Source organism: Chelonia mydas, chromosome 7 (genome assembly GCF_015237465.2).
Source record: "Chelonia mydas isolate rCheMyd1 chromosome 7, rCheMyd1.pri.v2, whole genome shotgun sequence".
Classification (NCBI taxonomy): Eukaryota; Metazoa; Chordata; order Testudines; family Cheloniidae; genus Chelonia; species Chelonia mydas.
In genome coordinates, this window is record NC_057853.1 from 34,925,980 (window position 1) to 34,939,751 (window position 13,772).

At 47.3% G+C, this 13,772-nt stretch overlaps 1 protein-coding gene across 6 annotated transcripts in view; it reads right to left on the reverse strand.

The window, feature by feature from the left end:
* The window catches only part of FBLN2 (fibulin 2), a 204,068-nt gene extending 193,190 nt beyond the window's left edge, over positions 1-10,878 (reverse strand). For 4 of the 6 annotated variants that reach the window (XM_037904979.2, XM_037904977.2, XM_043551404.1 and 1 more), the window contains exon 1: positions 10,350-10,878. In XM_037904979.2, the coding sequence (XP_037760907.1) occupies positions 10,350-10,514 (165 nt within the window). In that variant the 5' untranslated portion in view covers positions 10,515-10,878. Of the gene's footprint in view, positions 1-8,726; positions 8,745-10,349 lie in introns of those variants that run through there. The other 2 variants (XM_043551400.1, XM_043551403.1) reach the window with 2 other exon arrangements.
* Between the last annotated feature and the right edge of the window lie 2,894 nt (positions 10,879-13,772).

Below are 13,772 nucleotides of genomic sequence, written 5' to 3' on the forward strand. Positions count from 1 at the left end.
TAAACAAAGCCAAATGAATTATATGGTTATTTTTAATTTCTTAAATCAGTATGTGTAAAAGGAATGCATTTTTTCCAGGCCCTGACATATATTTAGTGTGTGGTTCTTCTCAGAAAAGGTACAGGGTAATAACAGCAGTGAAGGTTCTGTACTTATCGGATCTCGCTGATTTCCATATTAAAGGTACTCAGACAAAAAAACAAAAAGATGTTTTTTCTAACTGTCAGGACTGCCTTTCAGCAGGTTTCATAACGGGTTAAACACTAACTAGTTCAGTCTACATTGGTTTATTGCTACTGGGCATTGCACTCACTGGTCCCACCCCCCAGCCCACAGTATACCAATGATCTTTTGAAATCTCCCAGAATGCACGGTGAATGAAAGCTGAGCCAAGAACTCAGCTTGGATACTGGGATAGGTATCTGGTTGAAATGCTTTAGCACAGCACCAATGTGGATGCAAGGTGTATCTTAAACCAATCCAGCTCGGTGAACATGGATGCACTGAAACAATTGAGCTGATATTGGTACAGGACAAACAGTTCTATAACTAAGGCTTCAGTTCTCCAGTGTAGACAAAACCTAAGAGTCAAGCAGCATTTTTTTCCTTCTCACACCGTGGTATACAGGTATTTGTCAAATTAGGCCCTGGCTGACACCAGTGCAGCCCTGTCTCCTTGAGTGTAACCAGTTAGGCCCTACTAAATATTTCTGTTGATGCACAAAGAGGGATCGAATCCAGCTCGTTCTATCTGAGTTATGTTGCTCCAAAGGGCTAACAGGAGTAAAAAGAAATAAAAGTTTCACTTTAATGACCTAAAGAGGACTCTGAGTACACACGGGGAACAGGTCTCAAGTCAGAAGGTACACATTTTTACCTAGTCACTTTGCAGAGAAGAAGTACACCTCAAAAGATTTTCAGCTTATGACTTTCGGAATATTTACGCTATGTCTACTACCCTAGGCAGCTTTTAGCAATACGGCTGTGTCATAAATATAAAGGGAAGGGTAAACACCTTTAAATCCCTCCTGGCCAAAGGAAAAACCCTTTCACCTGTAAAGGGTTAAGAAGCTAGGATAACCTCGCTGGCACCTGACCAAAATGACCAATGAGGAAACAAGATACTTTCAAAGCTGGACGGGGGGAGAAACAAAGGTTCTCTCGGTCTGGGTGTTGCTTTTGCTGGGACTAGAGCAGGAATGCAGGTCAGAACTCCTGTAAAGGGCTTATAAGCAATCTAGTTAGATATGCGTTAGATTCTGTTTTGTTTAAATGGCTGATAAAATCAGTTGTGCTGAACGGAATGTATATTCCAGTTTTTGTGTCTTTTTGTAACTTAAGGTTTTGCCTAGAGGGATTCTCTAGGTTTTGAATCTGATTACCCTGTAAGGTATTTACTATCCTGATTTTACAGAGGTGACTCTTTTACTTTTTCTTCAATTAAAATTCTTCTTTTAAGAACCTGATTGCTTTTTCATTGTTCTTAAGATCCAGGGGTTTGGGTCTGTGTTCACCTATGCAAATGGGTGAGGATTTTTACCAAGCCTTCCCCAGGAAAGGGGGTGTAGGGTTTGGGAGGATTCTGGGGGGAAAGGTGTTTCCAAGCGGGCTCTTTCCCAGTTATATATGTTAGACGTTTGGTGGTGGCAGCAATGAAGTCCAACGGCAAAAGGTAAAATAGTTTGTACCTTGGGGAAGTTTTAACCTAAGCTGGTAAAAATAAGCTTCGGGGGGTTTTCATGCAGGTACCCACATCTGTACCCTAGAGTTCAGAGCGGGGAAGGAACCTTGACAGGCTGTACCGCTACAGCCGTGCCACTAAAAGGCAGGCAGCGTAGCCGTTGTTTGTCAGCGGGAGAGAGCTCTCCTGCCAACAAGAAACTTCCACCCCCAATGATCGGTGGTAGCTTTGTCGGCAGGAAAATGCTCCTGCTGACAAAGCGCTGTTCACACCGGCGCTTTTCCTCAGCAAAACGTTTGTCTTTCGGGGTGTATGCTGTTTTAACATCTCTGAACAACAAAAGTTTTGTCATTCAGTTGCCAGCATAGACAAAGCCTTACTGTCCTACTACCCCTTTACCCTTCGAGATCTGTTTAAGTATGAACAGCAGAGTAAGCGGGCACCCAGGGAGTTATAGTAGTCTGCTATTCAACTGTTCTATTGTCCATAATAGAAATGTTTCTCAAGCTTACATTTCAGCCCGTATCCCTTGCATGCTGTATTCTTGGCACAGATTTGGACAGCTCAGCTGTCATTGCCTACACCCATTCATAAAATGTGACCACACTGCTGAAAGCCACTGCTTCTTGTGCACCCAGAAATAATGTCATATCTCAGTCAAAAACATACTTCCATAAATTGCGTCTACTTGGAAAGCCCGAAGGTCACATCTGGACTCTGAAGTCAATGGGAGTTGTGTACATGGATCAAGGGCAATATTTAAACTTCTGTCTGATTTTGGAAGCAATCCATGTAGAGAGTTCATTAGCAAGTCAGTCAGATAGGAATGTATGAAACTCTTAAAGCAGAATGGAAGATGAAGTTAAATTAGCACAGCTTTATTTTGATGAATAATAAATAGGATAGGTTTGTAACACACAAGTTCAAAAGATATTAGAACTTAATGGCTCATTGACTGCGGTGGGAAAAGATGCAGACCCAGCCCTCCCGCACATACATCCCAAAAAATCATCACACCATATTCTTAGCAGGACATCATTATATTTGTTTGTTTCAACAGTTCACTTTCTTATATGGAGAACACAATGGTGTAATCAGGCGCAAACAATTCAATCCCTGGCAGACCAGCCCCTGACTCATTTTTGGGCTCAAACCAGCCAAAAAAAAATAGTTTAATATTGTGCCCCAGAGCTAGCAGGAAATCCAAACTTCCGCAAGGGCAAGAGAACCAGGGGAAGAACTACACAAAAGCAAACAGGGGAGACCATATCACTATATCAAGGCCTTGGTCTAAACACATGGATTGTTGGTGTGTGCAAGATGAGATAAGAGTTGGACTAAATAAGACTCAGGGTTCTTTTCTCTTCTTCTTGTATGCACATAACTTACTGAACATACATTCCCACCCAGAGGGTTGAATACACTCTGTGGAAGGGAAGGGGTATGAGGAGGTTTAGGTATCAAAGTAAACTAAGAATTGAGGAAAGTGTCAGCTATGTAGCACGCTGCCTGCCTCTTGGGCAGGGGTGGCCAATCTGAGCCTGAGATGGAGCCAGAATTTACCAATGTACATTGCCAAAGAGCCACAGTAATACATCAGCAGCCCCCCATCAGCTCCACCCCCACCCTACCGGCAGCCCTGCCGATCAGCAGCTCCCTCCTCTCTCCCCACACCTCCCAATTAGCTATTTCGTGGCGTGCAGGAGGTTCTGGGAGGGAGGGGGAGGAGCGAGGGCATGGCAGGCTCAGGGGAGGGGCAGGAAGGGTTGGAGTAGGGGCAGGGCCTGTGGTAGAGCCAGGGGTTGAGCAGTGAGCATCTCCCTGGCACATTGGAAAGTTGGCGCCTGTAGCTACAGCCCTATACAAGGAGCGGCATATTGATTTCTGAAGAGCTGCATGTGGCTCCTGAGTCACAGGTTAGCCACCCCTGCTCTTGGGAATCTCACAGACACGTCTCCCCTTGAGCTCTGTGGGTAAGCCTCCATACTTGATTGGAAAGGACATCCAGAACAAGAGAGGGGCGACTTGGCCCTTTCCCTAGGATGCTCTCTTGCTGCCCCTGCAGATGTGACATTGGGACACTCACCTTGGGACACTCACCATCAAAACCTATGAATCCACCTTTATGACTACGCTGCATCAACTACGGGAGTTTGGCTCCTTCAGGACCCAAGCTGCCAGAAGGCCTTGGTTGGAAGTACAGCCTGGAAGCACAGGCCCAATGTGTCTCAACATTCACCACAAGCTCGGGATAGCCGCTGACTGAAGGGAGTGAAACCCTGCTTATTCCCTGGGGAAGAGTTCAACCCCAGTCCCACCCCCACCCCAAGGAGATGGACATTCCACAAGCTGAAACTCTTCTTTCCCCTGCACAGGAAAATCCCCAAGAGAGGGTTTGACACAGAGAAAGTTCAAAAGGCATTTTTATCTCACAATCCCCAAAACAGCCCCAGAGAGAGACAAAGAAAAAGAAAACAGCCACACCAGGGCAAGTTTTAGCAGAGTATTGTCCCGGAGTGTATAAACCCCAGGCTACTCCAGCCACTAAAAAGTTAACAGGGAAACTCCTGGTCTCATCAGCTGAGGCTAATTGCTAGAATTGTAACAGCTGGGGGAATAAAAAGACTGCAGGTGCTCCCTGCCTCCATTTCCTCCTCCAAGGGCGGGTCCCTACAGCCTTCCCCACCCAGGCTGGAGCTGTTGCCATAGCTTTGTCCTCCAGCCAAGTCAGTCACTAAAACGTAACCCTTTCCAGGGCAACACTAAAATACACACACACAGCTTTCCCACCCCGCTCGGGCGCCTCTTCCGAGCTACCTTTGAGTCTCTCTATTCTTGGATAGAGCACTGACTTCCAGGCTGCTTCCCCAGAGTCCCACACATAGCCTCAGCCCCTATAGACTACCTTTCAGCCTTCCCTATACTGGGATAGGACAGGGACTCCCAGCCTGCTTCCCTGGAGTCCCCAGCTTCTTCCACACCCTACTTCAGTGCCTTCCACAAGACTCCCTGTGACTCAATTCTCTTCTCCTCCTGATACCCGAGTTCTCTCCACTGTTTGGATAAGGCCGAGGTGATACTCAGGCTGCCCCCTGACCCCAAATAGCCCTGCCCCCTTAGGCTGGGAGGCAGCTAATTATGGCACAGGTGAGGCTGATTGAACAGGGCTGGCTAGCCCCAGGCCTCTTGGCCCTTAAGGGCAGGCCACCCTGCTACAGTTTTTTTTTTTTTTTTTGGACATGAAAACTAGAGATATGTAGAGGGGGCCCTGAACCAGCCCTTTGGTCCCAAACTAGTCCAGTTAGAAGGCCTTAAAATAAAACATCAAGGACAGTTAGGTATACATTTGACTTCCGTCGGAGCATTCCCTGTGTAGGAACTACAAGATCAGGCCCCGACTCAGAACTACAAGATGGTGCCCCAATTGCTTACTTGTTTATTTATTTAATTATTTTCAGGGAAGCAGAAAGGCCCCTAACCAGGCAGTCAATGCTTTCATTAAAGCAGTATAGCCAAGCTAAATACTCAATATCCACAAGACAAAGACAGTGAGCGGAAAACTGTATTCTTCCTATGCACATATACGTTTCTTAGATACTTCTTTTAAAAATCTGGGAGAAGATACTCTCGTGATGAGAACTGTATAAACACCTCAACAAACAGAAAAATAAATGCAAAATGCATTTAACTGTAAATCTGGAAAGGAGTCAGTGATTTGAGAGACAAAGTGAGGTAAGCTGTAAGAGAAAGTGGCTTATACCCACAAGCTAGGAACTGAATGCTCTTTTCCTCCTGTGCAAACAGAGGGGAGCTGAAATCCATGGATCCTGCCTGGAAAAGCTGGTTCCACAGCACAATCCCCCAGACCCGATGGAAGCCCCCCCTTCCGCTTGCCAAGGAACTGTCCAGCAAAACAAAAATAAACTCTGAAAAAAGCATACTTCCAGTGCTGAATGACAACTAGTCTACAACAAGTGACAGACCATATTAAACTTCTGTATGGCTTTTGACTTGGTACTGTACAACATTTTAATTGAAAAACTAGAACAAAATAAAATTAACATGGCACACGTTAAATGGATGAAAAACTGGCTAACTGATAGGTCTCAAAATATAACAGTAAACAGGGAATCATCATCAAGTAGATGGGTTTCCGGTGGGATCGCGTAGGGATAGATTCTTGGGCCTAGGCTACTTAAATTCTGATCCATGACTTGGAAGAAAACATAAAATCATCATTGATAAAGTTTGCAGAGGATACAAAAATTGTGGGAGAGGTAAATAATGAAGAGCACAGGTCACTGATTCAGAGCAATCTAGATCACTTGGTAAACTGGGTGCACGCAAACATGTGTGTTTTAATACACCTAAATGTAAATGTATACATCTGAGAACAAAGAAATGTAGACTATACTTACACAGTTGGGGACTCTATCCTGGGAAGTGGTGACTCTGAAAAAGATTTGGGTGTTGTGGTGGCTAATCAGCTGAATATGAGGCCCCAGTGTGATACTGTGGTGAAAAGAGCTAACATGATCCTAAGATGCATGAATAGGGGAATCTCGAATAGGAGCAGAGAGGTTGTTTTACCTCTGTATTTGGAACTGGCGCAACTGCTGTTGGAATTTTGGGTCCAGCTCTAGCACCCACAATCCAAGAAGCATGCTGATAAATTGGAGAGGGTTCAGAGAAGAGTCACGAGAATGATTAAAGGATTAGAAAATCTGTCTGACAGTGATAGACTCAATGAGTTCAATTAATTTAGCTTAACAAAGAGAAGGTTAACAAGTGTCTTGGTTACAGTCTATCAGTATCTACATGAGGAACAAATATTTAATAATGAATGGCCTGTTCAATCTAGCAGAGAAAGGTTTAACATGACCCAATGGCTGGAAGTTGAAGTTAGACAAATTCTAACTGGAAATAACTGTGTAAATTTTTAACAGTGAAGGGTAATTAACCACTGGAACCATTTACCAAGGGTGATGGTGGATTCTCCATCACTGACCATTTTTAAATCAAGATAGGGTGTATTTCTAAAAGATCTGCTCTAGGAATTATTTTGGAGAAGTCCAATGGCCTATGTTATCCAGGAGGTCAAGCTAGATCAGTGGTCCCCAAACTGTGGCACACCGCCCCCCCTTGTCCCCCGGAGGAATGTTCAGGGTGGCACGGCAGGGCCCAGATCAGCCTCCATGGGGGCAGAGAGGGAGTGTGGGCCACCCAGCCCCACTCTGCTCCCAGCCCTTCCCCCAGCAGCGGCCCCGGCTCCCGGCCCCACCCCCAATCTTGGCCCCCAGCCGCAGCTCTGGTCCCGGCCCCAGACCTGCCCCCAGTTGCAGCCCCAGCCTTGGCCCCCTTACTGCTGTCCACGCTCCCCCTCCCTCAGAGCCGCAGCCCCAACTCCTGGAGGGGGGCATAGACAGGAGTAAAGGGGGGCATGACGTGAAAGTTTGGGGACCACTGTGCTAGATGATCACAATGGTCCCTTCTGGCCTTGGAATCAATGAGTCTCCTTCCTTCCTCCCTGATTTTACCTAGCAATGTCAAAAGCCAACGTCAGATGTCTAGAAGCCTCTGACTAGTCCAGTGCATTTACTCATGTGTGTGTTTGCAGAACTTTCTCAACACATTCATTAAATGTGACAGGCCAAATTCTACTCTGACATATATGCAGCAAGGTTAAAATTCAGCTTCCCCTCCACATACATCTGGCAGATACATTTTCTCATGTAATGGAGGGAAAATGGGGCTGTGCACACGAAACAGAATTGAATTTGGCTGCATGTACCCAGGAATGTACTATGACAAGTCTAGAACTCACATCACTTTAGTGACCCCTTAAAAGCAGTGAACATGCTGCAATATGCCAAAGTTAGCAACCCAAGACAAATGCCACCATGGAACGAACACAAACGCCCTGTCTAGGTAACAAAAGAATGCTTTTTTCAATCCATTTAGCTCTGTCTGAGCTTCCTTAGGTGGGAGTCTTAACTGTTAACCTGTTTCTAAAGGGGTGTTAAGGCAGTGGAGGGTTCCGCTAACCTGAAAGAAAAAAGCTCACAAGCACATTCCTCCATCATCTAGACATGCTCCCAGACTGCAGTGTCCATTTCTGTTCTACTTCAGCCAGGTAAGTTTGCAGTAGTACTTGTCGCGGCAACCCTAGAGACATTCTAGGGCTTGTTTTCATACAAAAGTTGGACTGCTTAAATATACTGCTATAATTAAACTGTGCAACCACCTGAAGCCAAGTCTGCACTAGAAACGTTTGCTATTCTACCAATGTCAGTTCAGGGTGCAATATGGATTTTGAGGGTTGTTTTGTGGTGAGGTGTTTTTTTTTTTTTAACCAAACAAAAGCCCTAGCGTAGAAACATTTATAATGACATGAAAGTGCTTTTGCCTGTCTAGCTCATTTTGTCCAGCACTTTTTTGCAGGTGTCAACTGCACCTACACTAGGAGGGTTTGATGGTATAACTATAACAGTATAATTAAGCAATACAAAATGTTTCTGGTGTAGACTAGCCCTTAGTGAGGATGCAGATACAGTGGCCCAAGTATGCTTTCTAGCCACACAGCTAGTCTTATACAAGAAAGGAAATAAGCTGTACTAGTATAATGCACCTTTATACTTGTAGTAATGTGTCCACATTATGGGTTGTACTGGAATAACTATTTCAGTTAAAACAAAATCACACACCTGATATAATACTGATCCAGAATTGATCACACCTGGAATCTCTCTCCTTCTCTGGAACCCAGAAAGACATTCGGGAATATAGAATATCTAACTGAGCCCTCCAAAGGGAGAATGCAGATTTCACAACATAGAAAAGTTAGATGCTGCTGATCTATCAGAAGCCACACTGACAGATATACTCTCAAATACCATCTCGCTAGCTGCTGAGTGACTGAATAACATCTTTTCCTTCTGTGCTGAAGAATTCGAGAAAGGCCAATTGCTATCACAGAGCCAAAAAGAACAAAAGAACTTGCAGCAGGTGGTACAAATGTGCATGTCTAATTACACCCTCCACTCACCTGTCAGATTCCTCAACTCTGGACATGGCTAGAGGGAGAGTCCAGCAAAGTATCTGAGTTGTAAAGAGGAAGAGATAAGAGGGAAGGAGAGGAAGGGGTGGGTGGGCAGGAGAAAAGGAGCGATTGGCTGATTCAAGTACTGAGCATGTCATGGAGGAGTCTTATATTATTCCAGTCAGTGGACTGAATCTCTCCCTCCACTGCCCCATTCCTCTTCCCTTCCTCTCCCCGCAAATATCTGTCACACATCTCCCTCCTCAAGAATCTGGATGTTTCTCACTACTGCAGTGTATCTGCTGAGCATGTCACATAGCACTGTTTCGACAAAAAGAAAGGGAGTACTTGTGGCACCTTAGAGACGAACACATTTATTTGAGCATAAGCTTTCGTGAGCTACAGCCGATGAAGTGAGCTGTAGCTCACGAAAGCTTATGCTCAAATAAATGTGTTCGTCTCTAAGGTGCCACAAGTACTCCCTTTCGTTTTGCGGATACAGACTAACACAGCTGCTACTCTGAAAACTGTTGAGACAGTAGATTTATACCAAGAAAGTCCACAGCAAAATTAAGAAGCCCACAGTATTCCCCTAGCTGTCCTATATATACACATAGTCTTCCTTTTAAACTGCTCCTTGGGTCTCATTAAGCTCACACTAGGCTAGCAAGTCTGCACAACTTGAAGAACAATTTCATGAAAAAGTGAGTTTATCTGCCAATTTCCCCCGTGAGTTTATCTGCCAATTTCCCCCGTGTTCCACATGTAATTTGATTTGCAAACCCCCACCTCTCCACAAACTGTTCTCAGTTCTCCCTCTCCACCCCGAGAGTTGTTTTCAGTAAAGCAATAGTTCTGAAACATTTCAAGTATTTTTTTTTCGGGGGGGGGGGGGGGGGCAATTTCAGAACAACAAACCACCACCACCAGGTAAGCAAATATTTGCATATTTGCCCGGGTGGGCAGGAAACCGGTTTTGGATCATATCGCTTATTCCGACGGACCGCAGAGTTCTGTATTCCATTACACCTCCAGCGCACGCAGTCCGTCACTTAGGAGGACCGCATGCTGGTTAATTACTTCAACGTTGCAGCCGCTTGAGCCTCTGCAACTGGGCTGGGGTTTGTTCCGTGCACGTTCCCGGGGGGCGGGGGGGGGGACGAAAACAGGATTTCTGAACCGAGTAGCGCGATGCCTGCTGGTTGTTTTGACTTATTAGGGGAGCCAGAAACGTCCACGCAAGGCGGTGGCTCTACCGTCCGCGCAAACGGGGAGGGTCCAGGGGCGCCGAGGCTTTTGCGAAGCCGCGGTACAGTGCGCAGGCCGGTGACCCTGCCCGCGCCGTGCCTGGGAGCGCTGCTGCTGCGCTCAGGAGCTCAGGGGCTGTGGAGAGGGGGGACTCCCAGGTGAGCAGGAGGCAGCGGCGGGGCCAGTGGCCCGGGGACCTGGCCCAGAGCTACATCTTGAAGTTCCCTGCAGAGGGCGGAACTCCCACGGGGCGGGGGGGGCCGATCCCCCGGCCCGCAGCACTGACGGACACTCCCGTCAATTGCGGAGGGCTGCTGCTCGCCCGGCTCCCTCCCGCAAGCCATCCCTCCCTCGCTCGCTCCTGCCGGCGGACGCACTTACCCTCCTCTGCCGGGCCGGCGGGCGCCGCTGCTGCTGCTGTAGCCGTTTCCTACCGGGGGGATCCCGGAGCACCCGAGGGGAGGGACCAAAAGTTTCTGTGAAACTGACCAACTGCGCGAAGTGTTTGTCTAACCTGAAACCCAGGGGCGATGGCCCATCAATCATTGTTAATTACCAGGCCCTTGAGACCCCCCCCCCCCCTTCCCCCTGCAGGAGAGGGCCGGGCTGCCCGGCTGTTGAACTATCTGGGGATAAAGCCGAGCTTCAGTTCCACCTCGCCAGTTAAACGTCTTTAGGGGGGAAAGGGCTTGTAGACCCCACAGGTGCTTTGCAGAGCCACTGAGACCTAACCAGAGATTGAACCAACTAGGCCATTTTCTACAGCAGGGCATTTCCCCCTCTCTTATACCAGTGGGGGGAGGAGGGGAGGGGAAAGGGGAAAACCTGGAAATATTTACTCTCTAATAGGAACGAGGTGGGTCCCCAGCAGCCTCCCGGGACCCTCTGCCTGTAGCGCCCTCCACTCAAAAAGCCAGGGGAAAGCTGCACATATTGAAACAATGAAACAGCCTGTTTTATAACATTCTGGAGAAGGAGAAAATCTGCATCATATTTCCTGGTGGAAAAAGAAGAAAGTTAAACAACGTCAATGTCCCCGTCCCCCACCTTGGTCGCCATGCCATGCAAAACTGCCTGGCTGTATTGGTTTTCGGAGGTTAGAAGCTTAGTCAGTTACATCAAAGCCTGCTTAAAAGTTCTGCTAAGGATTGATTTTATTATGTTTATTTGTTAATTTTCCACTGCTGACTGCAGAGATCCAGGCTGCTGTTTGTTTTCCTTGCAGTAACTCATGACTGCAGCATTGGATGATTTTGACCTTAACATCAGATCTTCCACTTGGCATATTGATGAAAATACAGACTCTTTGGAGAAATGCATGCTGCTATAAAGTAAAGACAAGGTTTAGGCAAAGAACAAAATCCTTATAGTGCTGTGTCCCATCAAGAAAATGTCTTTGATAGCCTTAAAAGCAGGATAACTCAGCCACCCCTCTCTCCCTGCAAGCTAAAACCAGCTTTCCAGAGGCATCCAGGGGAGGCTGGCTGTTGGCTCCCCTACTCAATTGATAGCCATTTCCTGTCTCCCCTTGACCAAATCAATGTAATCTCTGTGGCCCTGATCCACAAAGGTACTTAGGTACCTAAACCCCCATTTTAGGCTCCACTGTGATCCACAAAACTCTCACCAAACCCAGTAGGTCCCTAAATTCACTTGCTGCTTAAGGTTTCAGGGTCAAAGTTCCCTCTGCGATTAAGCTTCTGCCTCTGGACATGTGCTCTGTTCCCTCACTCTAAGGGGACAGCTATACTGCACACTCCTTACAGCGAGGTGTAGAGTGCATACACGGCACGCCCCCAGCTCAAATATAAATAACGGTTTGGATGGCGAGGCACTGCTTAGGTAAGCAGAGTGCAGACATGCCAGAACACCAGGGTATGTACCCTACACACCCAAACAGGGCTCCTTGCATCTACACTGCTGTTTTTAGCAGCATAGTGTCCCACTGTTCCCTGGCTGCCAGAGCTTTTCCCCACCGCAGGAAAAGACTCCAGCAGCTCCCCACTGCCTGCCCCCTCTAAACAATGGAAGAGTGATTGGAGAAGGGGACTGGACCCTAGATCTCCTGCCTCCCAGGTGGGTGGCCCTAACCATTGGACTACAGAGTCAGTCTCACTTTTGTGTAGCCCGGTGGTTCGGGCATCCACATGGAAGCTGGGAGACTCTTGTGCCGGTCCCTCCTGCTCTAATCGTTCTTTCATTATTCAGTCACAGTGGAACTGTTTCAACAGGAGAGACGGAGGGAGCCCCACATCAGAATATCCCAGAGCTTGGGGGTTAGCGCCCTTGCCTGAGCTCTGGGAGGCCCCTCTTCAAATACTTTCTCTGTCTCAGGTAGAGGGGGGATTGCAGCTGGGTCCACCACATCCCCAGTGAGTGATCTAAGGGCTGGATTTAAAGTTTTAAAGTGAGTGTGTCATGATCAGGGGAAATGGAGTCAAAGGGCCCCTGTGCCCTGTGGGAGCTGTTCTTGACAGGGGAGCAGGGAACATGGGGAGTTAAGCTGGAAGCAATTCAGCCAGGTAGACAGAACAATAAAGTTCCACTTGTTCAACTTAACTTGCATTCTGCTTCACTCTTGGCAAATGAAATAGTGGCACCGCCACCTCCTTCTCCAGCCCTTTTGTGGGGAGTGAGGCAAGTGCCTGATTCATTCCTGCAGGAAACCGCTAAGGTGCCTAAGCTGCCTGACTCCAGGAGTTGGTTACCCAGTTGTGGCTCACTCTGCGGAGATAAGCGCCTGTCTCTGAGGGGGTTAGCACAACCTCCTCTCAACAGCATCTCCCACTGGCTAGCTGAGGCAGCTCCCTGCCTAAGGTGCTGTCTTTTGTGGATCCCATTCTAAGTCACCCATGTCTCCCCATTCATTGTATAGGGAGCTTAGGTGCCTCACTCAGCCTTTGTGGCTCTCAGTGTTGTTCCTGTGATTCTCTAGGTGCTGCAAGGCTGAGCGCTGCAATGCTTAAATCCCTGTGTGGCTCTGGGCCTCTGGGCTTACCTCACAGGGGTGTTAATACCTATGAGGTGCTCTGATGATAAGCACCCCAGAAAAACCTGCACACCAGCGTGGCTGGGCTCTTTCAGACCATAAAGGTCCTGCTGGTGTTCGCCACTATGGAGGTGATGTGCAGATCAAAGACATAGAATGAGCCCGGTCTCCAGTGTGATGATCTGATCCAAGCGTCCGATCAGACCACCAGGCAGTTAGGCCATGCTCCGACTGCCCGGATAGTACAAACTACAGGCCAGACAAATTCCTTCTAATCGAGTTTTCAGGTGCTCGGCCCCCCCACATGGGATGCGCTTTTCAAAATGGTCTGTTCTCATGCAGGCACCTACCTAAATGCCAGATTTTCAGTGTGTTCTGCGCCCTGCAACTCCCACGCTGACACTTACAGCATGCAGTATGCCGGGCTCTTCAAAAACTGCCCACTTAACCTGGTGTCTAACTGGGAGCTGAGCTCTTTTGAACAATCTGACTGTAACTGAATGGGAAACGTGTATACAACTATAAAAGACTAAGAGTTTCCATCTCTGAATAATGCCTGTCTCTGACAGGCCAATGGGAGAGGAAGGCATTTAACTGCCTTATTGTGCAATATTACACTGCCCCCCTCCCGCCCCGCCCTCCTGGATGCTTTCTGACCCTGCTTGGTAATCACTTTATACCCTTGAGGTTTGAGTAATTACATGAAATGATTGTGTAACTTTAACCCAAAAAATTCCTGTTGAGGTGAGGAAACAATCAAGCCCCCTTCCCAAATGATCATTTCTTAGGTGAAAAGAACAGAGCTTAGAAAAGAG